The sequence below is a fragment of the Parambassis ranga genome, chromosome 20 (assembly GCF_900634625.1).
Source record: "Parambassis ranga chromosome 20, fParRan2.1, whole genome shotgun sequence".
In the NCBI taxonomy this organism is placed as follows: domain Eukaryota; kingdom Metazoa; phylum Chordata; class Actinopteri; family Ambassidae; genus Parambassis; species Parambassis ranga.
Genome location: NC_041040.1, coordinates 6,843,211 through 6,870,143, shown reverse-complemented (window position 1 = coordinate 6,870,143; position 26,933 = coordinate 6,843,211). Strand labels below are relative to the sequence as shown.

The following is a 26,933-nucleotide window of genomic DNA, read 5'->3' as shown; positions in this document are numbered from 1 at the left end:
ATCCCCGGACATACAATACAACACAAAATGTCTGTTTATGTCCTGAGCAGATGAAAGCCAGGAACACGTTGTTAGGCCTCTTCTGAGAAAGGAACAAACTGATGCTGGGAATATTTTGGGGAACAAATACATGAAAGATAAAACCAAAGAAGAGCAAAGGAGAAGAAGATAGAGGATTAATGGCTTTGAAAGAAGTTTGGAAAAGATTAGGAAGAGAAACAAGAGCACTGCAGTGTGAAAGGATGAGAAAATACTGTTTTAAATTTGTTTTTGGTCAGGTCTTCACTTCTCCACTGAGGTATTTTAGATCAGTCCCATTATTTAGTTTTGGTGAAAGGCAGGCAACAACTTGGACAGGTTCACAATCAGCCATTCACCCTCATCAGCCATCATAAGTATACAAGTTACAGACAGCGTGTGCTGGTCAGCCTGTCTCTGTGGATCCTGGACACAGAGCCTCAGTTGTGTCTCCTCCTATCATCTGCTCCCGGTTAGCAACATCTTGAATGGTGTACTGCAGCATGCTCCCATGTCATAAAACACACAGCTCCTCTTCTCACTATATCCTTCTCTTTCTCTCTCTCTCTCTCTCTCTCTCTGCTTTTGTCTGGCACATAGGGTGGAAGATGTTTTTCTCACTCTTCTCTCCCCTCCTCAACCACGGAAAAAGCAGCACGCGTCCAGCTGCATCTTGGTCCGGACACGCAGTCGTTAAATAGTTTGAAAAATGAACGTCTCAATGGCATCATTCTTGTCTGCGTCCTCGTCTCTTTTTATGTCTGCTCGTGAACGTGTGAAATATCTGAGGCGGCTGAGAACTTCATTACTTTGAGCCTGCCGAAACAGCGCAGAACATCACTTCCCAGAGTATTCAGAAAGCATAGGTGGCCAAGGGTTGCAGCCCCACCCTTCCACTCGCAGCGTGTGTGTGAGAAATGGTCCAGGGCGAGTGCTGGTTGCCTTTAATCAGGGAGACGTATGGAGGGAGAGCATGGGCCTAATGACAATTAACGCGTGCAGCTACAAGTTCTGGCTCTGAACGCTTTCAAATCCATCACCCAGCACTTAAGAGGGACTCCCCAATTCATAACCATCCTCCCTGCAGCCTGTTTTTTTTGAAACGGTCAGAGAAACTGTGAATGATTGATTGAATTCTTAATCATATGCTTCGCTATGCTTTATTTAGCTAATTGAATGGAGGTAAAGTTGAGGCCTTTATGGTCTTATTGATAATCTTTGCCTGTTGTTTCTTTCCTCCCTCTTCTTTCCTACTCCTTTAGAGCCTTCTATCTGCCCATGACACAGTTGCCCAGAAGAACTATGACCCTGAGCTACCTCCACTGCCTGAAGACATCGACGACGACGAGGATTCTGTGAAAATTATCCGACTGGTTAAAAACAAGGAGCCACTTGTAAGTAACTGCCTGTCATGTTGATAAATGATGTAGTGATTTGTAGTTTTCCAAGATTAGATGTTAGGAAATAAAAATGATGGTGGTGTAGGCACAAACCGCAGACTGCAGCATCCCTGGATCAGATCCTGGGGATGTTAAACACACCCTTCTTGTCCTGTCAGCTTGTAAAGGGAAGGTAATGCCTGCAACAGGATATCAAGGCTTTGTTTACTAAATCCTGAATTTCCAGCTACCTCTTGTATCAAAGCTATGTTCTCACCACACGTCAGGCCAATACCAAACATGCTTTTGAGGTACACGTCTGTGGGAATCCAACCCACAACCTTGAAGTTGTAAGCACACCAAACCCGACCACAATTACCCTGCTCTTGGCCATGATATTTTCAGCCAGTCTAGGCTCAGTGTCTGCTCACGGCTTCCCCTTCTATCCTGGGTCAGTGTTGCTCTCTCATTGTGACATGCCTATCGTGTCCATCTCGTCGTTCCAGACATCAACAACCACCCGTCTGTCTGTGCCTCAGGGGCCTCAGCATTACTTTTACATCTTGGCCTGGTGTTTTCACTCCACCCCCTCAACTTCCTGGGTGTCTGCATTGTCTGATGGCTGTCATTCCACGGATTCCCCCAGGCCCTGCCAGCTTCTGGAGGGTTTAGGAATTTAGGCTTCTGTAATTGGTGCCGGTTTTGGTCACGTCACATACCTTTCTTCCACAATTTAGTCATCTGACGTCATCGTCCTACCATAACTCTACTACACAAGCCCTCGATGGCCTGTCAGGGACCTCCGTCTGTCCTCGCTGCACTTTGTTGTGTGCGGAGGCCCTGCTGCTCTTTGATCTGAGCTGGACATGTCTTGGCTCCGTCCGCCTCTATTTTCACTTTTTGTGGTTTTCACCCTGACCACCATCTTGGCTCAGGGCCGGCCGCACTCCTCTCGCCACACCCCGGGGGAAAGAGAACACACCTAAGCCATTTTTGGGTTGCTGCCCGTTGCATGTTCTCTGGAGCTCCTGAACGTAATAATGTGGCTTGGAGGAATTCTCGCTTTCTCTCACAACACACATTGTCGCGGACGCTTCCTGCTCCGGCCTCTCCTGAGCCTCATGTTGGATCACATTCCCTGAAACCATAATGTGATTTACACCCGCCCCGGTCAGCTCAATCATCTAGCTGGTGTTATTCCATTACGCGACTTGATGCTTTTTTGTCTACGTGATTTGGCTCCTGAGAAAACCTGAAACGCACATTTACAATGTGTGATATTGTGTATTGCACAGCATTGAAGGTGTTAATTATGTAGAATATATTCTGCAGTAATATAGTGCTCAGGTTTAGTTCATAGTTTCAGGGTGCATGGTGGTTATGGTGTGTTTCAGAGTGACTGTATCTAAATAGAGAAGGTGCTGTGCCTCCAGTGTTTTTGTGGGTCAACAGTAGGTCAGTTTTATAAATACTCTTCCAATTTAAATGAGGTTTCATTTAATGTGGCTCTTTAAATATGATATTTCAACAGCATCACCACAATATTGTTGCAATTGCTGCTTGGTTTTCGACCAGTATATTTAATTATGGTCACTCCCTACAGGCTTTGAGGGAAAACAGGCTTCCACGGTAGATTTATAGCAGGAAAATCAAGTCATTATAACCTCCTGCTTGTATTAGATAAAAACACAGTTCATTCATCAATAGTAATGGCCACTGGCTATTCCACGGCAGCGAGGAAACCAAAAACGAGCTATGCAATATTGTCGTACACACTGGAGTGATGGGAAGCGAGTCCTCTGGAGACTGGAGTGGTGGCCAGAGGACCCACATGGAACAGCTGCTGCCCTTAATCTCCCATGGCTATAATTTAGGCCTGACCGTGGTGTGGACACCAGTAGGAGTTAACTGCAGGGCATAGATTTTCCTGCGAAAAAAACAAAAAAAAAACAAAAGTCACTTGTGATGGTTTTTGTGTTTGTACCACAGGCACAAAGAAAAGGGCAACTCAAGTGACCTTAGAGGATTAGAGCAAGGCTCTGGCTTCATTTCGGACAAGCGCTGGGATCTTCCATCATCCTGTTTGCAACTACACTGTCCTCTGTCTTTAAGAATGAATATGTCCCAAGAGGGGACTTGCATTCATCAAGTAATTCTTTTGGGAACGGAGCAAAGCGCAGCAGCAGAGCACTACGCTCTTACAGGGGCTACTAGAGGCCTCCTTACACTAAATTTATACCCCATAATATGTCTTTTTATGCACATTAACCTTTCACATCTATTTAAATAAGATCATTTAAGTAACACACTTTTCCTGTCTCGTAGCTAGTTGTGATAATGTGTCATTACTGCACTTGCCCTGCTACATGTAGAGGTGGTCCTACTCAGCTCTTGTGCCCGGCTTATTTGACAGTAAATGCTTACTTCTGGCTGTTTGACTGTCATTCTGTACGTCTTAATGAGTGGCTCAGATTTTACATTAAGGAAGCAGACAGCAGGTCAGATGGTCATAGTGAAGTCACAGCCATCCTACTACCCTTCTAATTGTGCAGGATCCACATTCACAGGCGCACCAAATTGATTTGGATGTGGCCTTTAACTTGTAATTTCATATAATCAGGCTGACATTCTCAAACCTGACATCATAACAACAGGGTTGTACGATGTCTAATTTCCTTTCCGTCTCTCCTTACCTTGCGCTCTTTTATTTTCTGTTTCACGTTCTCTTATTCCATAGTTCTGGAGCGTGTTGCAGTTTGCACGCAGGCCTCCATCCTCATGATTCATCCATTAAGTTAATTGTGATTAGTTGAGTGGATTATGTTCAGTAGCTCTGATTAATTGCCATTGTTTCTCAGAGCGTGACTTCATGCCACATTTCAGTGCAACTGCAAAAAAACTTTATCTTCCAGGACAACCTCCCGCTTCTTCTTCTGCTTCTTTGTTTTTTTTTTCTGTTGCACTCCCCTGCTGCTTTCACAAATGGGCTGATGTATTAGCTCAAGTGTCAGGACAATGAAATAATTGGGTTTGGAGAGCGGCATAAACATGTGCGCGCATACAGATATATCACCTCAGTTGTTCCTTTTTTATTGAAAGAATGTGTTTTGGATAAGGTTTCAGAACAGTTTAGGTGGGGGTCTAAATTGGAGCGCTATAGGGGTTGCGTCAGGGCTGAGAATGTTGCCTCTGGTGATAAAGGGCCTGATTGCAGACTGCCTAATAGGAAAACTGTTGGATAAAGGAGAATGGACTGGTATTACACAGTTTGTGTCCCTTATCCAAACAAACTGCTCCAGAAGCTTGACAGAGGCCGAAAACATGAGGCTCAGAAATGTTTCTTGATTGAAGTAATTTGTGAGGTGGTAGTGTGTCGATGTTGGAGTCACAGCATCATCTCAAATGATCCTGGAAAATCTGGATCCTCACACAAAGCAACGACGACTCTGAACGCCCACAAGAGGGTACACCGCAGCTGCTTAGGGTGACCATCACTATGATGTGAGAACATTAGTGGCTGACAACCCTGCTGTGGCAGACTCTGCTCCTCTCATTTGGATATACTGGAAGCCCTGTGATGCAGAATTAAATAGCAGACTCGGACATGCTCGTCGTGTGTGTACAGTTTTGTGTTTTTTTTACATGGCTCGTCAGCTTTTTTCATTGCCACTCTGACGATGCCGGCCCGACTCTCATTTCCCCACTTAGTTTTCTGGTAATTATCATCAGTTTTGTGTAGCACCCATTACTCGTGTTGATATAAAGACATTTAAGCCCAATTATAAAGCCTTTAATTCAGATGTATAGCTATTGTGCACCTTTCCATGATCCTAGTCTGCCAGCACTATTGCAAAGTCGGATCTATCCATCCTTTTCTGCTCCATTCTTCCATCACAGGTTGTTCAGCATCATTAGCAGCATTAAGACCTTTTCTGCCAGGAATGTGACAGGATCGATGTCAGGCTCTATCACTCTCCTTCCTCTCTTCTTCCTTTCTTTTTGTTGCACACACAGGGTTGGTTTTCCCATTACGACTGGGTGTCATTGGCTGCAGTTCAATGGAAACAGAACACTGCAGCATCCGTGCCATCCACTTGGCAGCGCCTGCCTACATAACGTCCTGCCTGGCATCAGATAGTACGAATCAATATAGCCGTACCACGGACTGGGTCTGGGCCCACCCAGCCGCCCCGGCCACTGGATACCAGTGGATCAGCTGGACTTCTCATTACAGAGCCACAAATAGCACTGGTCGGGCTTCAGCGCTATAGGAGTCGCCGCTCGTACGAACGTAGATGACATGTCCAACATTATTATTGTAAAAGCTCCAATTGCAAGATTGATGTCTGTGGATTTTCTTTCTTTAATAAGGAAGATGATAATTACAATGAGACAGGAAAGTCTTGTGATCGATTCAGTTTGTGACGTAGTTTGTTTTCCATGAATGGCGGCGGCTGGAATGAGCTATTGGCAATTTGACATGCCATGCTTTTCTCATCTGCGGCAGACAGTCCTCCTCTTCTCTCTGACAGAATTAGTGACGAACGGACCGTGGCTGCCGTGATTCCATTTGTCTGGAAGCCTTCACAAACACACAGATAGCTGCAGTCAAGTGTCCTCCTAAATCCAAGCTAATCACATTATTATGCATTTAATCTGTGCTGGTGTGAGTGTATACAAATGCAGGTTTACACATGAAATAACGTCTGTGTTCCTGCAAACCTTGTTGAGATGTTCTTAATTGAGACAGTTCTCAAAAGAAGAGTCTGGATAGATGTATATGTTTAAATAAAGTGACTTTTCTATTGGCTGTTTACATCAGAAGGTTGAGAGCAAAGTAATGACACTGGCTGGAAATTAATGGAGCAGCTAATGAGATTAAAGCAGACAGCACACATGTTAGTGTTTTACAGACAGACCCATGTGCTTTAAAAGCAATACATCTTTCACTTGATGGATTGGGCCGCAGTGTCTGGGGGCGCTGCAAAGGAGGATGGAGAGGACTGCTGGTGTTGACTGCTTCACTGTGTCGAGGTGTGTGTGTGTGTGTGTGTGTGTGTAAAGCACTATGTTGCCTTTTATTCCCTGCCTCAGTGTTGATTTTTTTATATGGGATATCTAAATGTTTTGTCTATGAGATCACTACGGCTGGGTGTCAATTCACACGTCTTTAACCGATTACTTTGTAAGACAGGATTGTCAATAAGTCTATCAAATTGTTCCATGGACTTTAAGAAGTCTTAAAACTGACAGATAAGTGATGGACAAAGTTTTAGTCTCTGCAAACACATGTTTAAAATTAAATAGCTCTGCCCTTTTGTCTCCCGATATATGATAGATGAACTTTAATTTTAATGTGTGCACACAGTGTGTGCATGTGTATTTATGTGAATTGCATGCCAACATTAAATTAATTAAGGCTGCACCAATTAAATGTTAATTGAATAATAACAATTTGATGCATAATAGGGGAAAAGTACAAGCGTCAGCAGTATAAGCACAGACTATAGAGAACACATAAATGTGCATTTATTTTGTCCAGTTAATCCAGAGTTTTTAAAATAGTTTAATGCAGTCATGAAACAGCCTTTGTGTTTGTCCGTGTGTGTGTGTGTTCTTGAACAACACTCAGTCCAGCGGCTGTTACACCACCCTTGCAGCTTGTTGAGTTGTGAATGTGAAAACACATGCCGCTTCCAAAGCCACATCAGAGCCATTCCCAGATCCTAATCTCACAGCCCTCTTAAATGAAACGTCTTCCTCCCATCATGTGTAATCATAAACGTGAACACACATCCCCGGTACTCACGCTCCTTTCCGCTCCTGAGCTTGGAGAGCTCGGAGGGCTGAATGCGGGCATTGTTGCCCGTCAGGCCGGGTGCTCCTAGGCGGCCCTGCTTCCCAGCCCACTTTTGGAAATGAGAAGTGACATGTGAAAGTGCTGTTTTCTTTACTCAGGATAACGACGGAGGAAAGCGCTAAACAATGCCAGAGCAGAGATAGACCTCTCTCACTGTGACACAACTGTCTCTTTGTATGCAGCTCACACACACACACACACACACATACAGTACATCATGACTAAATATCTGGCGCTGTCCAGCATTATAGCAAGGAGACGGCAATTCCACTCAGTCCACATGAATCACTATACTGTCCTCATGGTGATTCATGCAAACAGCGTGGAAACAAATACACTCACTTGGTGAGATAGTCACACATTTTTACACAAATTCAGACACTCAAAGTCACCGCCACCTGTCTGAAGTACTGAGGTGGGCTGCTAAGTGTGTTTTCATAGTAACTGGGTAATGACTTACTCTAACATTAAGGTTTAAAAGGGAAAAAAGAGGGTGTAGAAAGACAAATGAAGGTAAGCTGTCTTGTCAGAGTGCCCTCTGCATTACATTACCTGGCAGCTTCTCCTGGGTCCTTCTTGCTCCCTATAATTATCATAATAAGGACCCGCAATTTTCCTTTTTCTCAGTATACTTGTTAATTACAGCTGGTAGGTCAAGACTGGGGTTAAGGAAATAAAAAAGGGAAACCAAAGCCTCCTTCAGTGCGGAGAGGCGGACTAGAAATGAAGGAGGAAAGGTGGGGTTGGTGGAGTAGCTTTTATTAGTCGCAATCACAAGTGATTTAATAAAACAGGTGGAAGAAGGCATGCAGCGGGTCACCCAGAGGGGACCGACCAGCTCTGTTGCATCACCTAGGAAAAATCATTTGACATAAAATCTCTCTCAACTTCTTTCTTTAAAACAATAATATCGGTTTTCTTCTGGGCTCCTGCTAATTCTTTACAGTGCTATATTAATCTTTATAGGTGGTCATAATACAAAATGGATTTTCTGAACTTGAACGAATAAACTAAATATTACATGATTTTATTCTTTCTGAGCAGCCGTGGAGTCGGTGGCCTTCGAGGAAGTATGTAAGAACTCGTAAATGTGTGTGTGGAACGGTCATGTGTGTTATGTGTAGGAGGGCTCTATGCCATCTCAGTGAGGTAAGATGAAATGACACACTCCAACACCAGATATGATTGGAGGTAATTGTATTTTAATGTCCAGGAGGCCCGTTCCCACTTTGTATTTGGTTTTTCCATGGTCGACATCTGGTGTGAAGAACGCCAGCATGTGTTTCCACTACACTTGTATTTATACCTCTAAACATAGCAGTCAACACAGCAGTCGGCAGGAGTTTATTGTCGCCGTTACACTTTTGCTGTTAAGTGACATCATGTCAAAACACATCGGCCTCTCTGCCCAGGCCTCGCACGTTTGTTTTCCCTTGTCGTTCTCAATTTAGAGGGAGGAATAATGTTTGTCAAATGCCACGGCGTTCGGTTCGGTTCACGGGGCCGATGTTTTGAGTGGTCGTTATGGTCCGAGGGGTGTGTGTTTGAAATAGAGCGCTGTGCTTGTTTTCCCTGGCGGGTTAGGCCTAGTGGAGTGACTTTTTAGTTGTAGCTGTGGGTACAGAGATTTTAGCATCCATCTGGGATGTAGTAGACAGGCCTGCCTTAGACCTCGTGATGTGTGATGAGCCAGCCCCTTCTCATCAACAAGCCAGCCAGCTTCCATCATGTCATCCATCCAGTCCATCAGCCAGGGGGCACTCTAATTGCCCCATAAATACTGTGCCAGACACTAACTGAGGCCAATCGGAGCCAACCAAACGTGATGAGAAATCCAACAGCTCCTCTTATCTGCTAAAGTTTCATGACACTACTGTGCGCTGACAGCTCGCTGGACAATCCTGCCTCCATTCCCTTCCCTCCACAATAAACACACACTCTCATCCAAATTTTAGCCCCTATCCTTTTTTTCCTGCACTGAATGAGGTGTGAGCCATTTGTCATCACATACTTAATGTAGCTGCCATGTCAGCATGTGGCGTGTGGATATGGGTGATGGCTTGATACGGACAGGCGTCGCTCCACTTCTCCTCATTACACTGCAGAGACGAAGCTGTTGCTTTTAAGCCAGCCCAACAATAACAATCAGAGGCATTTATGTGTTAAAAATGGAGATATGGAGCTGGGAGCACTGGCTGCATATGGAGCTGATCACATTTGGGGCGGAGGCTTTCGGATCACCTTACTGATGACTAATTGACCACAGCTAGAAGGCTTTCCTCAAGCCAAGATGACCCCCCTGTCGTCTTTATTTTGGATGGTGTATTTCTGTGCTCTCTGTTCTTCAACTTCTAATTTCAGGGGAGTCTTTTAAGTCTATTTTTATACTCTTCTAGCAGGCAGGCTGCAGCAATGGTTGACAACAGGAAGAGAGACTCAGTCCTAACAACATAAAAGTTATTTAACCAGTTTTTTTCCATGCAAATAATGAAGTTGAGCCACTTGATGGTTAAGTGGCGCCTTGTCACTAATTGCTAACATAGCGTAGCTCATTCATCAGGCTTAGCGCCTGTCCAGCATTAATCATCTACTCTTTTGAGGTTTCTCTCAAGCCTGCTTGGCCTGACATCAGGTAGAAGCTCATGGCTACTCTCTTATAGAAGCACACACAGACACGGTTGCATGCACACAAAAACACACCTACACATGCTGTCACTCATGCGTGCATGTGCTTTGACAGACATATACGTTCCCCTTCTGACTTCCTGTGCTGTTTCCATGCACGAGGAAAAGTCTGAAATGGCTTCCATGTGCCAGTAGGCGTTGAAGGCTCAGTGTAAACCTACCCATCAGTACCTGCTAATGCTTAGCTGCTAAGCAGGAAGCCCATCTTGCTGCTGCTTGAGGGTCTTTACCTACCGTGTTTCTTCCTCATGAAAGCCCTCCCACACACACACATATCACGCAGCTTATTTAGGTTCTAGCCTACACTGTTTATGTATTTGTTTAACAGAGCAGGCAGTCCTCATTAGTGGCCATGCATGGCTGGATGCTGTTGATAGCACCCATAGGGTATCACGGCACAGGGGAAGGTGATGCTGAGTTCAGGAGGTAGGATTTGCCCCCCTGTGCTCCACTTGCCTCCCAGTGCTTCCAAGGTATTCGCAAGGCCTCCAGGAGAGGCTGATATAGCCCTGGAGGATTGAGAGAATGAAGGCTGACCGTACATTATAATGAATTGGATGAAGAAGGGTGTTGTGCATCAACAGCTGAAAAAAACAATGTTGACCTGAGTTTGGAAAAACAGGAATATGCAAGGTGTTGATTATTACAAGATTTTATGGTTAAAAATTGTAGATGTACACTCACTGTGTGCAGATAATCAAGGCCTTCACTTCACCTGAGCCGGGACTTTCCTTTTTCTGCGTTGACTACGTTAAAACTGAAAAAAAAAGGGGGGGGGTGTTGTATTAGGATCTGACACACACTTGTCACACATCTCAACAATGCATCATGCAAAGTTATGGCTGTGACGTATAGTTTTTGGCACTGGAAAGCTCAGCATGAGAGGCAGAATTTTTCATTTGTAAAGGATTTGCTGAGATAAATCTCTCTGAAAACGGCAGTATTCTTGTGTTTTCTACCCCTATCCCTGTCTTTTTCTTAATCTCTGACACATTCTCCTTTTCTTAGCCATTTTATTTACATTTTCTTCTTGCCTTACACTTACACACTTTCTGTCTTTCACCTTCTTCCTGCAGACTCTCCTTTGGCCTTACACTTACCCTCTGGCTTGCTCATGTTTTGCCCTATCTCTTCTTATCGGACGGTGCTCATTTGGCTACTGTACCGGCGCATGAGTTCAAACTGGGGCTGGCCAGATCATAAAGGAAGCCCCCCCACTTCTCCTCCTCCCTTCATAAATCCACAGCTCCCTTGCTGCTGTCTTGGCTGGCCTACGTGAGCCCATCATGCTGGAGGGCAGTGTGTTAGATTAGAATCCCAAAGACTGTACTCCTAGAAGAAAGTCAGTGAGGTGTAAAAGGAAAATGAGCACAGGAGAACATGTCTGCTGATACCTGCTTTTTTTTAACGACTGATGTAAAAACACATAAAGCACGGTGGTTTGAAAAGAGATAAAATTGTCTCTGCTTCCCAGAAATTTGGGTTCATGACCCCATTCATCCGTATTTACATGCTAAATGAGCTGCCCTATAATCACCATTGCCACTCACATTAAAGGTCATAAAAGTGGCATCTGGGTTTCAACATGTGATTTCAGCTATATGTGTCAAAACACGATTTATATCTACACGCCATATGTGAGCAGATTCCACAGATAGCCATAGACGTGCAGTGCAGAGTGTATCTGTGGAGTTTGTGCAGACAGACCATTGTAGTTACAGACTCTGAGTCCAAGGCTGCTGTTTAGTTAGCCTTTAGACTGCCACCAGCCTCCAGGCACCCCAAGGGACACAATAAAAACATCCATCACACCACTGGCAATCTGCCAGCTCAAGAAAAGAGAGTCAAAAAGAAAAAAAACATAGAGAGAAAAAGGTAATGACCACATGTCTGAATACTCCTGTAAGATTTCCTGCAGACTCGCCATCTCACCCTGTTGTCTGCCACAGTCCGTCTCTCTCTTCTGTAGCGCTCTATTCTTTCAGACACTCACACAAAAAGGCCTCTCAGTCTGTCTGGGAGCCATTGCATCACATACAGCTGCTTTAAGTCACACCGCAGGGGTTATGTGTGACCCTGACACCGGGGTCTAACAGTGCCTTCCCCTCCAGCTGACCTCTCTCCTACTGAAACTTCTCAGGTGTCCTTAATTAGACCATTAGGTCTGCCGCCCGTACCACTGTCTTATCCTGGTGTCTTTTCTTGTTTCCATCTCTACACGGACACCAAAGGCCTTGAGGAAACCATTATCTAAGAAGGAAAACCATTAGGTATGAATAGGTTGTGAAAACACCCAAGATGACATGCTAATGGCATTGCCAAAGTGGCACAAACCAGAGTCTCCTTTGGTCTTTGATTACTGTTTCTTTTCTGGCTTATCTCCACTGATGGAACCTATCGGGGGAAGGCAAACAGGGAAATGAGTTGTTGGGTTCAAGACGAGCTGTAGTTGCGCTCTATCCACTGACCCTGGCAGCAGAAATAAAGCATAGCAGCTGAGCGGGGTGGGTCTTTTTTTTCATGCAACACAAATCTTTAGGGATAATGGGAATAACAGCAAGGAGAGGGTGGAAGGATGAGTTGCAGCCACACACTACAGACCATGTCTTGACTGGAGCACACATCTGTCTGATTCAGGTCATCAGGACCACATGATGCCACACGTTGGGCCCGACTTTAGAATCTAAGTTCCAGCCAGTCTGTTGCCTCAATGGTGTTTGTGGCAGGACTGTGACAGGTTGGCATCCATTGAGCCTATTGTTTTATTGGTAAGGGAAAAAAGGTGTGTTTGGTTTGCATCACTGCTAAACACTGACATTTCAAATAAGGAAACTCAATTCTTGTGTCTGTGCCTTTTTGGCTAAGCACTAAGCTCCTAAAGGAGGACAGGGAAGGCATGAATGTGTGTGTGAGTGTATTTTAAGCCATCATATGAATGAACAAAAATGACCTGCTGGTCTGTATTCTCTTGCACAGATGATATGGCTGTTAAAAAGTCATTTCTACATTGAAACATCACTGCAATACAAGGGTGCAGGACTAGAAATACCATATGAAACAGGGTCAGAGAAGCAGTAAGCCCCAGAGACACACAGAGCATTAATAAAAAAAACAAGTTATTGTTCTCCCTAATTCAAATATATAGCAATAAGGGTTGTGTAAAGTGATCCATTTATATTATGTGGGATACTTGCAGTATGTCATCGCTCTTATGTTTGTGTCTGTAAAGGAAGTCCAATTTCCTCTATAACAGTCCATGTTTAATGGTGTGCACATAAAATCTAACCTTTAGTGTTCCTCTCCTGCCATTAATCTTCCTGTTTCAATGGGAATTACATCATATGAAGGAGTAAACATGCCACACAAGTGTGTCTGAGCGCTTAATGGCAGCACCTTTCTGTGTTAAATACTGTTAAATACTCTCCTGCTTGGCAACCTTTCTGTCGATGAAACTTTATTTTGTGTCTTTCAAGGAAGTACATATAAACTGAATGTGAATGTGCAGAGATCAGGCCCTCGTCTGAAAACCGAACCTACTAGCTGTACTATGCCATCATTTTGTACATAAAAACTCTTAAAATACTCCCAGAAAGCATCTACCTTTGTAACAAAAAAATGGCTTGTTCTGTTTGTCATTTAAAAGGCAGAGTTCAGTGTCCCATTACCCCAGACGACGACATATTCACTTTTTCTGGAAAAGCAATCATAAATCAGCCATTTTAGTAACAATGAGCATCCTGTGTGCAGTTTAAAGACCTTGAATTTCAACCAGAGCTTTTACTGTCATTTTGGGCGTTTGCCATTTGGCGTTTGAACAGAACAACAGAAACGAGCAAAGTGGAAATGCAGTTCACCTCATGTTTAATTACACCCTATAATTCCTTTACAGGGAGCCACGATAAGACGTGATGAGCACACAGGAGCAATCCTCATAGCCCGGATCATGAGAGGAGGGGCGGCCGACAGAAGCGGTCAGTTCCAGCTCTTTTTCTTCATTGTGTTTGTGTTCCAAAACATTTGTGAAAATTATAAAACCACACTGCAGATTACATGCAGGGAGCAGCAAGAAAAGAGGGGGTGGATTCAGGAATTATCTGTGAACCTGAATTCACCAGTTTGTGGCACAAATTGAATCAGTACATTTTGTAAAACTGAGAAGCTCAACCGTCTGTCCACATGTTTTCTGTTTGATTTTGTTTTCATTGTGTCCAGCCTGTTTTTCAGTTCTGCCACAATCAAGCCAAAGGCGAATTTCCACATGTGTCGACAATAACGTTTTGATTCTTTTCCAATCTCAAATGCCACCGTGACGATAAACATTAATCTGGTGTACTGTACACATCCTCAGGCTTTGTACACGATGGACTTTTACACAGTAGCTCCCTTATATTAGGACATTAAAATAATGGAATATCAGGATTATTGTTGATACGTAGACTGTGTGTTTTTGTGTGGTAGGGCTGATTCATGTCGGGGATGAACTGAAGGAGGTCAATGGAATCCCTGTGGATGACAAGAAACCAGAGGAAATCATTCGTATTCTGGTAAGCCTCTTTTTGTGTGTGTGTTATGCTTTGTGTGTGCTGTCCAATCCCTTGGTGCAAATAACATTCCTTGTTTGTGATGGCAAAAAAAAGATCTCCCTAATTCATCCAGGACCCCAAACCTCCCATTGCTGTGCTGAAAAGCAAATGCTGGCCTTTCTCTTCAAGTCAGTCCTGGCCTTTAGACCACATGTGTCAAGCCACATGGTCTCCCTGGATGACATTGATGCTGTGTATCTCCTCCAAGTAGAATTTAATTGTGCAGCGTCATGGGTCTGGACCCTGCCAGGGGGACAACAAGAGAGAGCCTGGAGGCCTACAGTGACACAAAAACCTCCACTGCAGATCATAGCTCTCAGCAATCCTCCTTCTGCCCCCCCGCACACACACTCCCTGCTTCTGCCAAGTAGAGTCATTCAATCCTAATAACCCTTTCATTGTTGAAAAATCAAACAGTGCTTCGCATTCTTCGACTTTCAATGGATGAGGTGCTTCGTAGAATATCTGCAGCAGTAGATAACTGCTGTGTCTGCCAACCTACTATTTCTATTATGTCTTCCTCTATGATACAGGCTCAGTCACAAGGAGCCATTACCTTTAAAGTCGTCCCTGGCGTCAAGGAAGAGCTGCCAATCAAGGAGCCGAAGGTAGGTCCTGTCCTGGCTAAATCATTATGTTGGTAGGGTTACATTCATCAACGTTCCTGCTCCAGCGTGATACCTTTTTGTTGGATGCAGAACATTGTTTCTGAGCCACTGTGAGGAAATGATGTATGTGCAAGGAAAGAGGAGCTGTAGAATGGTAATGAAAGGAAAATACAGTAACCAGGCCCTCCTTAGGATGATGTCAGGATATTGAAATATTTCTAGGCTTTAGTAGTAGGAGTAGTAACAAAGTTGCTTTTAGAAATATGTGGTTGATGAGTTTGTGGCCTCAGATAAAAGAGTTATATAGGTCTTATTTTATGCATGTGCAGTATACACATAAAGTTTGGAGTTTTGTGACACTTAATGTTTCAAGTTGAGGCAATGAGTCATCTGCTGCCTCGATCTCGAGGGCTTTCAACCCAACAAGGAACATAGTGACAGCATTCAAATGTGGAAGAGAAAGAAGAGCCAGGAAAATGACCTCTGTCCCACAGGGCTGGCCACCGTCACCACACAGGAAACCAATGACAACACCCGTGACAGATTGAAAAAAACACAATGGCAATTTGGCACAAAGTGGATTCACAACATGTCAAGGAACAACCACCCATTTTGAGTCAGATCCCAAGTTCCAATAATTTGTGGATCCACCAAGCAGAGAGGAAAGAACAATGACCAGTGGACTTCATAGAAAACCAAGTCAGGTCTTCTTGTGATGGTTTAACAAGATGCAAATGTAATGACTACCCAGTAAACACACAGGTTAGTACACTGATCTCTGAGAGGTGATTGAGACAAGCCGGAGTCCTCTTTCACCATAATTGATGACGAAGATCATCTGTCCTATTCACCTGATGGCTACCCTCAGACCAAGAAGGAGCTCGGCGGTTGCCATTTTGACTGTGGTGATGACATTATTGTTGCTGTGGAGTAGTTTCTAGAGGTCCAAAGTCTATTTTCCAATACCATGGAAATATGTGTATAAATGTAGCATGGCTGACCATGTGTCTACTAAAGGAAACCATGTTTTAGATCGACTGCTAAGGTGCTAGATTTCAAAGTCCTGGGGTTTGAAACACAGCCATGTATCTTTACGTGTATATACAGTAGCCATCCATTGTGAGGTGTGTTTTAACTGTCAGTCCGACCAGCACGCATTCATTCTTACCCAGTGGGGTGTTGATACACCATTTCTCACATGATCATCTATCAGTAGGAGACACAGACTGGATCCACTGTCTGGTTTTAAAGCTCCAAGGTCGAAGGATGGTGATCATTATTCACAGTGCAGCCCACCCTGTATGTGTAACAGAAGTGTAGAGGACAGGGTGGGCCACTTACATCCTTTGTCACCGTGTAATGGTTGAATCTGTCTGAATGATAGCCTCTTAGTGCCAAATACTCAGCCACTCCTCTTGAAAACAGCCTTACATCAGGTTGTGAAGATGTATCAAAGGGCAGCTAAGTGGCTGAACGTGTACGGGCCAAAAATAAAACAAGCCAAGTGAAGAAAATCAGGACATTGTAGAGTGTAGATGTATGAGTATAAGCTGCTGGAGAGCTTAGCAGCCAGTGCGGCTGTTATGACCCAAACAAAACATCTCTGCTGAAACATAATTTCACTACATGGCGCGAAGCACTCTTTAAATCAAGAGGACATTGAAATTTTTAATCTCTCCTTTCCCCTCCTGAGTTTCCTCTCTCACAAATGCATACACACTTTCCTTTGCTGTCTTCTTTCTTTCCACATGTACAGAGGTGTCTTAGGAGTGATAACTCATCACGACAGAATTTCACATTTGGACAGGAGACACAGCAAGGTGCTTTAGGTTGCAGCTTGGTGCCCGCTACAGGAAAAAATGGCGGGATTTATTCCACTGTGAGCTCCAGCCTCAGCCTGTTGTGTTGATGAGGTGTGTACAACCTCTCACTGCCAAAATAAATTAAACCGTAAAGAAAGAAAACAAAGTTTTGCCATTTTGGTGTGGAAAGATTAGATTGTATTTAGATTTAGAGAAAGTCAGGAGCTGGAACAGAGCACCTCTACCACACACATAACATGGAGGCAGGGCTTAGTCCTTTCTAAGTGTTGATGGAACCTGGCAGGATTTAGCCTCTGATTGCTGTGACCTTTCTGGAATAATCACAAAGAGATTTACTGAGGCACCATCCATGTTAACAATGATGACAGTGGACGGAAAGCGAGTTTTTCCTGTTGTATCCTCAATCCAGCTCTTTGTTTTTCCCTCCTCCCCTGCTGCACACTCAGGTGTTTGTGAAGGCACTCTTTGACTATAACCCTAAGGAGGACAACGCCATCCCATGTAAGGAGGCCGGGATAGCCTTCAAGAAGGGCTCCATCCTGCAGATCATGAGCCAAGATGATGCAACCTGGTGGCAGGCCAAACACGAGGGTGATGCCAACCCCCGTGCTGGCCTAATCCCATCCAAACAGTTCCAAGAAAGGTAAGTAACCAAACCAAATACAGTAGAGCTACCTGTCCTGTCTACTGCTGTCACAGTCGCACAAGTTTCACCCGTTTTCTCTTCATTTTTCTCTACATTTTTTTTTTTTTGTGTCACGCTGCCAAAATAGTCTGGATTTCCGCACAATGTCTGGCCCAAAATGAGTAATGACAGAAAATGATAGTGCTGGTACAGATCCACTTTGGACGGCAAGTGGATGGAAAATCGCACATCAGTGTGTGCTCTGTGTTGCACATCAAGTGCAACACAGAGCTCGGGAGACCGGGGCAGTTTCTTGGCACCATCCAAGAAGCACCCGAGGAGGAAAAGAAAAACACGCGCACAAAGAGCAAAAGAAGGGGGAAAAGATTTCACATTCAGATTTATCCCCCCTGCAGTTTTGTCAATAGCAAGGTGTTGTGTTTTTCTTTCACCTCCTCACTCATTCACCCCCTGTTCTTTTCTTTCACCAGTCTCAGCTGACAGAGTGAGGCTGGTGGATACATGTAGAGTGGGTTCTCTGTAGCGTAGCAGAGAGTGTTTATTATTCCCCGGGCGGTCATGAAAACTGATGGTTTTATTGTGCCTTTTCTTTCTTTTTCCTCTCTTTTTTTTAATCCGTCTTTCTCTTCTTCCAGGAGAGTCGCACTGAGACGACCCGTTGCGACTCTACCGTCCCTGCGGAGTTCTACCAGACGATCATGTAAGCATATATTATCTGCTGTGTTAGGCCCTAACAATCCAGAACATGACAGTACACTTCAACCGGTGGGTGGGCTGAGGGAAGGCAGAAGCAGGATACTGAAAGTGAGGGATGCAAGTCAGAACAATTGGCTGGAGCTGACTTCTAAAACAGAGCTCTGCACTCTGAAGCCGTCCGCACAGTTGCACCGCTGCACGCTTGTCATCAGAGGAAGTGTTGTGTCTGGATTTACCTTTCTTCTTATTTTCCCGTCTGTTCTATGTTTCACTCTTTCAGACTCTTGCCAGACTCGCTTTTCCTCTGTCCTTCCTCTGCCTCTCCGTTTGTTGATGTCGTCTAAGCCTTGTACACCTTTCAGCCAGGTTACCCATCTCAGACAGTCTAATGATGGAGCTGATGCTAGACCTACTCATGCATAAGAAACTAAACGCTGCTCTGTAGAGCACATTAACGTGACTTTATTATCCAACCTACACAATAACCTTTATCCTTACTCAGGTCGGTCAGTACAGCTAAGCGAGAACGCTTCAGCAGAAATGCACTGTAGCAAGCAAAACATCAGGAAATGGAAGGATTATAGCTAAATTACCCTTATAAATCAAGGCTTTTTTTGATTGCTTCATAATGAAGACAGACGACATAAACCATGTTACAAAGGGCAGAAACGGTTTGGGATGGCCCACAGACTCTGGTTCTAGGGTCAGGACAAGATTCGTACTCCCACCAGTGCATTGGAAAACAGAACTACTACTGCAGGCAAGGGACTGTAGAAGGAAGTGTTTAACAGCAGCTAGACCACTTTACTGGGGGCCTAACTCCAAAGAGTACGTAAGAAGATGGTTGCTGAGAAACCATTTGTTAATTTTATAATCAATAACAGGGGATATTAAGCATTTTTGATCAATCAAGTCAAAATGCATTGATTAAAATGAAGGCTGTTTCACACCAACCACCAGAGCGGTAGTGGCCATGTGGACACAACAAAGAGGCTCCTGGACATCCCCTGGACCCTCTGATGAAGCACGTAACACATAATCTAGCACCGTGGTTCCCAACTGTTTGTTTGGGCTGCACACACACACACACACTGTGATTTGTGTATTAACTGTGTAAATTGAGACAGTCTCAAAGTTCAAAGATCTGTGGTACCCCCTAAGTGGAGCTGGAGGCCTAGGTTGGGAACCACAGTCCTAGCCAACTCTTGCGTATTGGTGGATACAAAACTACTCACCTTAGCATGATGGCATATAAGGATTTGTGTCTCAGACACTGTTTGGAGCAAAGAGACATGCAGACATTTAGAAGACATTAGCGATGATTTACTCACAGCTGCCAAACAGCACTTTGCTTTGTATATGGTGCAGCAGCAAAAAGCTGTCCAGCTGGCATCCTGACTGCACATTACAACATAACCGATCATGCCTGCAGTCGGGTAAGATGAATTCATGCAGCCGGAGGTCTTGCAGACTCCGTGGCCTGGCCTACCCCACGCAGACTTTTATTATTGTGACATCACATCATTTTTGTTGAGAGAAGGTTTAAAAGTCTTCCTGCAACATTAAGCTGCTGCAGAGTAATACATGACATCATCCATCTGTCATAGTGTTTATTATTCCATATTCATACCACTTGTCTTCTTTACACCTCCTTTCTTCTCCTCCCTCCTTTCTCCCCACACTCACTTTGTCTTTATCTCCCTGCTTCCTTTCAATCTTTTCATTTACAGATCCACAAAAACCACACATTTAGGCCTAATGAGAGCTCATAGGTTCTCCTCCGCCGTGTATCGCTCTACTCCTTCCTTTCAGTCGGCCTTTTCCAAATATACAAATCCTCAGAAAAATACACTACACTTGTACTTGGCTTTATAGGCCTGCTCTGGTCTCACAATGACCCCATTGAACCAAAGCCTAGTTCTCAATGGCCATATTTTTCACTGTAGATTACCACTGTGAGACGGACATGTCCATTTGACTACTTGTTTCCTTCAACATGGCGGTGAGCCTTAATGTAACGTGACTCTTTCAATATGTAGCTGTACTGACCACCTCTAAACTTAGCATTAGGCTCTTTTACCCCCCCGATTCAAGCATACGGGTGAATTATAGATGTTGTCATTTCCTGGTTATGTTCAACCACATACTGGCATACTGTACATGGCGCTGGAGGGCCAAAAATAGCCTGCTAAAAAGTTTCAGACAGACAGTGCTGCACTGTTCCCTTAGTATTTCATTTTAATGGCCCAGTTCCTCTTATGAGTTATGGGATATGTAAGCCCCCCCCCCCCTTCTGTGCACTGAGGGCAGGTGTAAAATGTAGTCCACTAGCCTTTACTAAAGAAACATAAGTCTCCTTCTGAGCTGCAGCAATACTTTCTAATGTCATACATACTGTAAGGATTAGCTGTATGTGCAGCAGCAGTAGTAGGAAGTCCCTTGACATGTCCCTCGGAGGCCTTGACAAATAACTGGTGATTGATAACAGTCGATTTTTTTTAAAAAAAAAAGACTAAATTGGAGAAAAATGTTAAAGCAAAAAGTTCAGCAAACACAAAAATGTACAGACTGAAGAGAGAGAAGTAAAAAATGATTATGGATGGGTTTAAGGAGCAGTAGATTGGGAGAGAAGTCGTGTAGGAGTCACATTCGGTAGCAGATGTGACCCTGTGGAGCAGCGGTGGCTGGGTCAAGAGAGATGGAGGGAGACAACACTTGGCTCAGGGCCCCATGCGGGGCCGCCCCGGCTGGGCCCCGGGGCCATAAACTACACCCTAATTGAAGGATACCGTGGAGACCCCACTGTTACAGAGCAGAGGACAGAGGTGGTGATTGAAGAGGGGGTGCTTTTTTCTCTCTTTCTCTCTCTCTCTTTCCAGCCCGGGAGCTCCATTGGCTGGAACAATATTGGTCTTGGCGAGGGGCTGTGGCGAGCGTTGCTTAACCGTGTCCATTTACGCTTAACATTTGCAAGATATAAATAATCCCTTTCCTCAGTGTTGATCTGGCTGCTCTCATGGATGCATTCATTGAATATGAACTTGGTGTTTAAAATGCAATAAGTTGCACTGTTTAACCCAGTTATTAATTGGCTGCGTGCAGCTTCTACACTCGTCACCCGTACCTTCCTCCTCTCTCTTTTTTTTTTTTTTTACCCCCCTCCCGATCACTTCCATCAATACCTCTGGCTCTCCTCCAGCTTCCACATCTGCTCTCTGTGAACATCCTGACAGCTCTCTGGGCTTTGTTACAGCATGTCTGTTGCTCTGTCTGACATGCAAACCTCTCCACTGTCTGATTGTTTGGTTTGGTTTGCAGTCTGCCAAACACGTGGACACACTTATCGCTCACCTTGGGGTCTCTCTATGTCTTTCCCCATACATTACAGTTCTATCCCTCTTTCTCTCTCTTCACTGAGTAACTGAACCATTTCGAAATGGCGCCCGAGATTGTTCTTAAGTGGCCCTGAACCTGGCCCTGTGTTCAATTTATCCATCCATTTCATTTTTTAACTTAAATGCTTACAGACACAGGAGTAGATTTAGAAGCACAATGGGTTCACAAGTAAAGTTTATCTTGAAAGGAAAGGTTAGGGCCAGATAACCCCCGTGGAGACCACCCTTTAGGTTTTATAGCCAAAGCTATTATTTTTTCCCTTCACATTAAAAAACCCAACATACTGCTCCATTGTCACAACATTTTGTTAATGATGCAGACCAGTTCTGCCCTAAATGTATAATCATTTCTATATTTATTAGCTGAAAAGATGCCCGACAAAGATCTAATTGGTGTCATATGTAAAATTCTACTGATTTCAAATTGGTTGTTTCAAAAAAAGAAGAGATATAGTGAACAAAAGAAGGTGAAAGTGTCCACTTAGGTAAAGGAGAAGACCATCTGTATGCTGCCAGGCTGCGCGGGTGAGCTCAGCTCATAACTAAAGTCCATTTACGGGGCACTGATAAGAGGTTAGCCTTTTGTCTGTACGTCCCTGGTAAGGAGATGACTCTCTGAGTATAATGTGGACAGCTCCAAAGCCAGGCATTATCTAAAAAGTAAAGATATCTACACGTTTCTGTCTGGGAAAGCTCAAAGGATGATTTATAGTTTCTCATTCAAATTTGTAACATTTAGCGACGTGTGGGTTCAATGACACTGTGCTCTCTGTTTACTGCATAGACCTCAGATAGTTCTGACTTAAACCATTACTGCAATGCAGGCAAAAAAAGAGATGTCAGAGGAGAAGAGATGTGCATAACACTGACTGAGGCCTGGATGAGGAAACACATTTTTTTCTGTTATTGGCAGGTAGGTTAGGTGTTCATCACCACCATGTGAAGTTAATAATCCTAGAAAGGTTTATGTCAGGCTACAGGGGAGCAGAGCAGAGACTTTGCACTCTTGATCGATGTCTTGTTGTAGCTGTGCCCATATGATTTTTTTTTAATGAAATCAAACCTCTCTTTTGGTTTTACTTTCAACGAAATTGGTTTATGTAATCAGCCCAAACTTTTGTTTAGAACTGATTGTCTGGCTCTTCGAGCTCAGCTGCAATGACGTCGTATCATTTTCTCTCCATCTGTCATCCTATGTTGTATGCCCCTATAAGCATGCATCCCTCTGCGGGGGGTGGCAGTCGGCGATGCAGCGTCCAGTGGAGCTGGTCTACTGTTGGTAGACTGGTTGACTGCACACTGAGAATTTCCGCGAAAGTCGGCGGCCGCAATCTGGGCGGCCAAGCCTCCCTGAGCTCAGTAAATGATAGGCTTGGCTGCCACCATCGCTGCTGGCCTGGCCATCCACATATGCTCACATCAGATCATGACTTCAGCTCATTCTACACTCCAACTGTTTCTGCTGGCAGGCTAAGTGCCCTCTCAGAAAAGGCAAAAGACAAGGTTTTTGCTTCTAAGTGTTCGCAGATCCACCATGCCCTGCTGATTTACATTCTGCAGCGTTATCACACGGAGTTTCATTAGTATAGGAATGTTGGTGAATAAGGCTACAAGGCCATTAGGCAATGTGAACCATTCCTGTGGCAGATAGGCACCAGATGAAAGCCTTCCAGAGCGTAATAAAGGCAGGGCTGGGAAGGATTTTAGATATCTTTATCATTCTCATATTGTCCTTGTTGTTTCCTCTTTCAAGTTCCCCTCTGTCTTCCCCCTCTACAATTACCCCTCATCCCACTCAAAATGAGCTTTAGGTGCTGGTTCAACTTAAAATGTCACATTACAGCAGGAGGAGGGCAACATCAGTGGGAAAACTGATGTGAGCACTAACATGCCAAACAAGATGTCAGATAGCGGCAGACACGTTTGGCTCCGCACTTCAAAACACTCGCTGCTCTCAGGCCTGACGTTTGTAGCCCGAAACAACCTTTTGCGCTGATCAGTCCTGACTGCTGTTTTGGCTAGTCGTTAATTCCGGCTGTGACGTAACATCTCCTTGAGCTTTAGGGAAATGATCACCGCCCTGTAAGGTGAGCCTTAAATCTATGGTAGATGGTGTTATGTATGTTTTGATTTAACCTTGTTTGGCTAAAACGGGAACACGTGAAAAAGAGGAAGCTATAAATGCCTCCAAATGTTCACAGCATCTTAAACCAACACACAGAGGCGGTGCCTCAGCTGCCACTCTCAAACCATCATCCTACAGCTGCTCATATGACACTACTGAACATATGGAGTAGATTCATAGTTCATTTTTCTTATAAATGCCCTCAACTCGGTAAGAATATAAGGTTGCCCTTTGGAAGGTGATGAGTCTAAATATGTGTTTTTTTTCTGTGAAGTCGCAGTGGATGCACCACAGACGTGTACCACAGGCTGTATCTCTCTAGGTAACAATGGAAATAGATGATTTCCTTCAAAATAGAAGTAGTACACCTATTATTTAGTAGAATGTAATGGCTTGTTGTGATGGAGGAGGATTAGGGCCACAAGAAAAAAGAAATATTTGTGACTTAAAAATTCTGATAGAAAAATGTGCAGTGGTCCTAATCCTCTGTGGTAGTTGTAGTCACATAAAGTAGTCAGCTAGAAAATATAAACTTAACTCAAGGTCCATTTATTAATGTCTCTCATCTTATTATGTGGCGGTGGGTAGTACACTATTCTGATCAATTTTACAGTCAACTTTTTGTGTAACTTATTGATTAAGGGCCATGTAATGGGCTGAATAAAACACAGAGTGTTAATATTTATAGCATATTAAATCCTATTCAGGATGGTTTATAACAATAAGTGGCTTGCTTTCTCATCTGAAGACGTCTTTAGTTCAGGATTATCGTTTCTCTTTTGTTCATGTTATGATAACTCGGTCAGAGTAAGTAACACTTTGTTTTTGTTAAGTGGACCTTAAGTTTTTGAAGGTTTTATTATAGTAGATACAGTAGCAGTAGTGCAAAATTTACAGTATTGTGCATTTAAGGTGTAACATGAGCAAACATACCAAGACAATAGTTCACATTGTAATATAAGAGATTCTGCTTGTAACTGTTTCTTTGTCTTTTTTGCTCTTCAAAGATGATGTGACCATAGAGTTTGGTAGGTTTCTTCTTGTTTTCTTCCCTCATCCTTTAACTACCTTTGTTTGTAACATTTTGTCTAACCTTTCTAACCTTAAATTCTTGCTTCTCTGGCGCTCACAGCTGAGGAGATCGAAGGTACCTGTTTGACATAAAAATCACAAATATTGAATAGAACCTAACTAGCTGATTGTGTTGCAATACATAAACAGTAAAAACCATTTGTGATTGATTCCCCCTTCATAATTTGAGTGTGTAATGGAAGGTCTACCTCTCACCTATGCTCTTCATCCTTCCTGTTTTCATTTGGCCTGTCTACCCATGTCAAAGCTCATCCATCTTACAGGAGAACATTGGCTGCCATGGTCAATTTCTCTTCTAATCAGTTATCTTACAAAGCCTCATCTCTCGCCAGCTAATTTATCATTTCCATTAGAGTGGACGTCATTTAGTCTGAACTCACTCATAATACTCCATTATTCATAGGCCTCTGAAAATCATCCAAAGCCATGACCACAGATGTAGTTGACTGTGAAGCTGCATGAGCTGTTAGGCTTATCATCATTTTCTGTAAATTAAAGAGGTGAGTTATCTCACGATGCTCATTGGCTGGAGGTCATAGTCGTTTACCTCTACATCGATGGCTTTGGGCAGATTGCTCATAGTTTAAAACTGTACTAACAATAACACAAAAACTGATTTGTACTTCTGTGGACTTGTCCTTTCCAAGGTATGGTTTGTAGGGTAGGTCCCTGTTTCTCTTTGTAACGTGATATTGTGCCTCTTTTCTGGCTTCTTCTGTCTTTTTCTTCATCAGAGGACGCTGACTATAGTAGTGGATTCCACATAGGTGAGCGTTTGTCATCTCCTTTTTCTTCCTTGTGTCCTCTTCCCTCCTGATGTGGCCATTTCCTTTGACAGCTGTGACCAAGTCTATGTTAGATGTACAGTATGTGTCCTCTCCATTCATCCTTTTCCTGACCCTTATATGTCATGTGTGTGTTCCTTTGGACTCAGAGAAAGTCTACCACTGAGAAGTAGTGTGTGTGTTTTTTTCATAATGTCCTTGACATACTCTGCTAACTCTGACTGTTTTTGGTACCACTGATTCAGCTTGGACTCCCATATGAAAACACTAAATGGTACACAAGACGACGGTGTGCTATTTCTGCTCCCTCGCTGACAGCATGAGTGCACTGGCAGATCATGTCATGGATTTGCAGTATGTAGTAGTTATCCTGTTCTGCCTCTGCTGTGGGTCTGAAGGCATCTTTGAGATTGGTTCTGGATGGATTTGGGTTAAAAGAACGGCTTGTTTTCCACGCTTTGTTCTAGGTCCGGCCGAGTGCCGGTCTCATTGATGTGGTCCCGGTCAGACTTAATGACAATTACCGTGGTCCGCTTTGGTTCTGCAACCCTTTCCAAAGAGCTGCTTCCAATTCCCTGTCTTGTACAGAAAATGTTCCCCATCATGTTTTTATTACCACTGTCATTTTCCCGACAAATCATAAGGTAGCGTCCCTCTGCAGGACCACAGGCCGTCCTCAATGGCTCATACACAAATCTGTGTCTCTCTCCATTTGTCTTTATTTCTTTCTCTCTCTATCCCATTCAGTCTAAATTCAGACGGCGAGGTCGAGAGGTGAACTGCCCTCAGAACTCTTCTCGCACACTACACCATTTAGACTCCAGTTTTCACAGGATATCCAGTGCACATGCGAGTTTATAAATACTAACTTTGAGCCGTGTCTGCCAAGCTCAATCAGGGTCACTTCCCAAGAAAGAACTACGCCAAACAATATGCCGTTTTTTTTCCCCCCACTGCTCTCTGTCCCCTTCAGGCTTGCCCTCAATGTCACCCTGCCTCTTCCATGAGGTCAATGACCTCAGTCTCTCCTCTTCCTCCTCGGTACCCAAACAACATCCAGCACTCTAGCGGGTTAGCAGCATTTCTCGACTCCAGCAGCCCAGAACGAGGTTTAACTGAAATGAGAGAACCTCAGGAGAAGGAGAGGAGAAAAAAAAATGTGAGTTATAATAACATCTTTTCTATGAGAGTACTTGCTGCATGGCTTTTCAGCCTGTTGGATGTGGTTGTATGATTTA

The 26,933-nt window shown here is 43.9% G+C and overlaps 1 protein-coding gene across 2 annotated transcripts in view; it reads left to right on the top strand.

Annotated features, from left to right (window-relative positions):
- The window catches only part of mpp7a (MAGUK p55 scaffold protein 7a), a 112,552-nt gene that overhangs the window by 60,454 nt on the left and 25,165 nt on the right, over positions 1-26,933 (top strand). For both annotated transcript variants that reach the window (XM_028433267.1, XM_028433268.1), the window contains 6 exons: positions 1,281-1,412; positions 13,832-13,913; positions 14,401-14,486; positions 15,059-15,133; positions 17,403-17,599; positions 18,238-18,302. In XM_028433267.1, the coding sequence (XP_028289068.1) occupies positions 1,281-1,412; positions 13,832-13,913; positions 14,401-14,486; positions 15,059-15,133; positions 17,403-17,599; positions 18,238-18,302 (637 nt within the window). The remainder of the gene's footprint in view (positions 1-1,280; positions 1,413-13,831; positions 13,914-14,400; positions 14,487-15,058; positions 15,134-17,402; positions 17,600-18,237; positions 18,303-26,933) is intronic.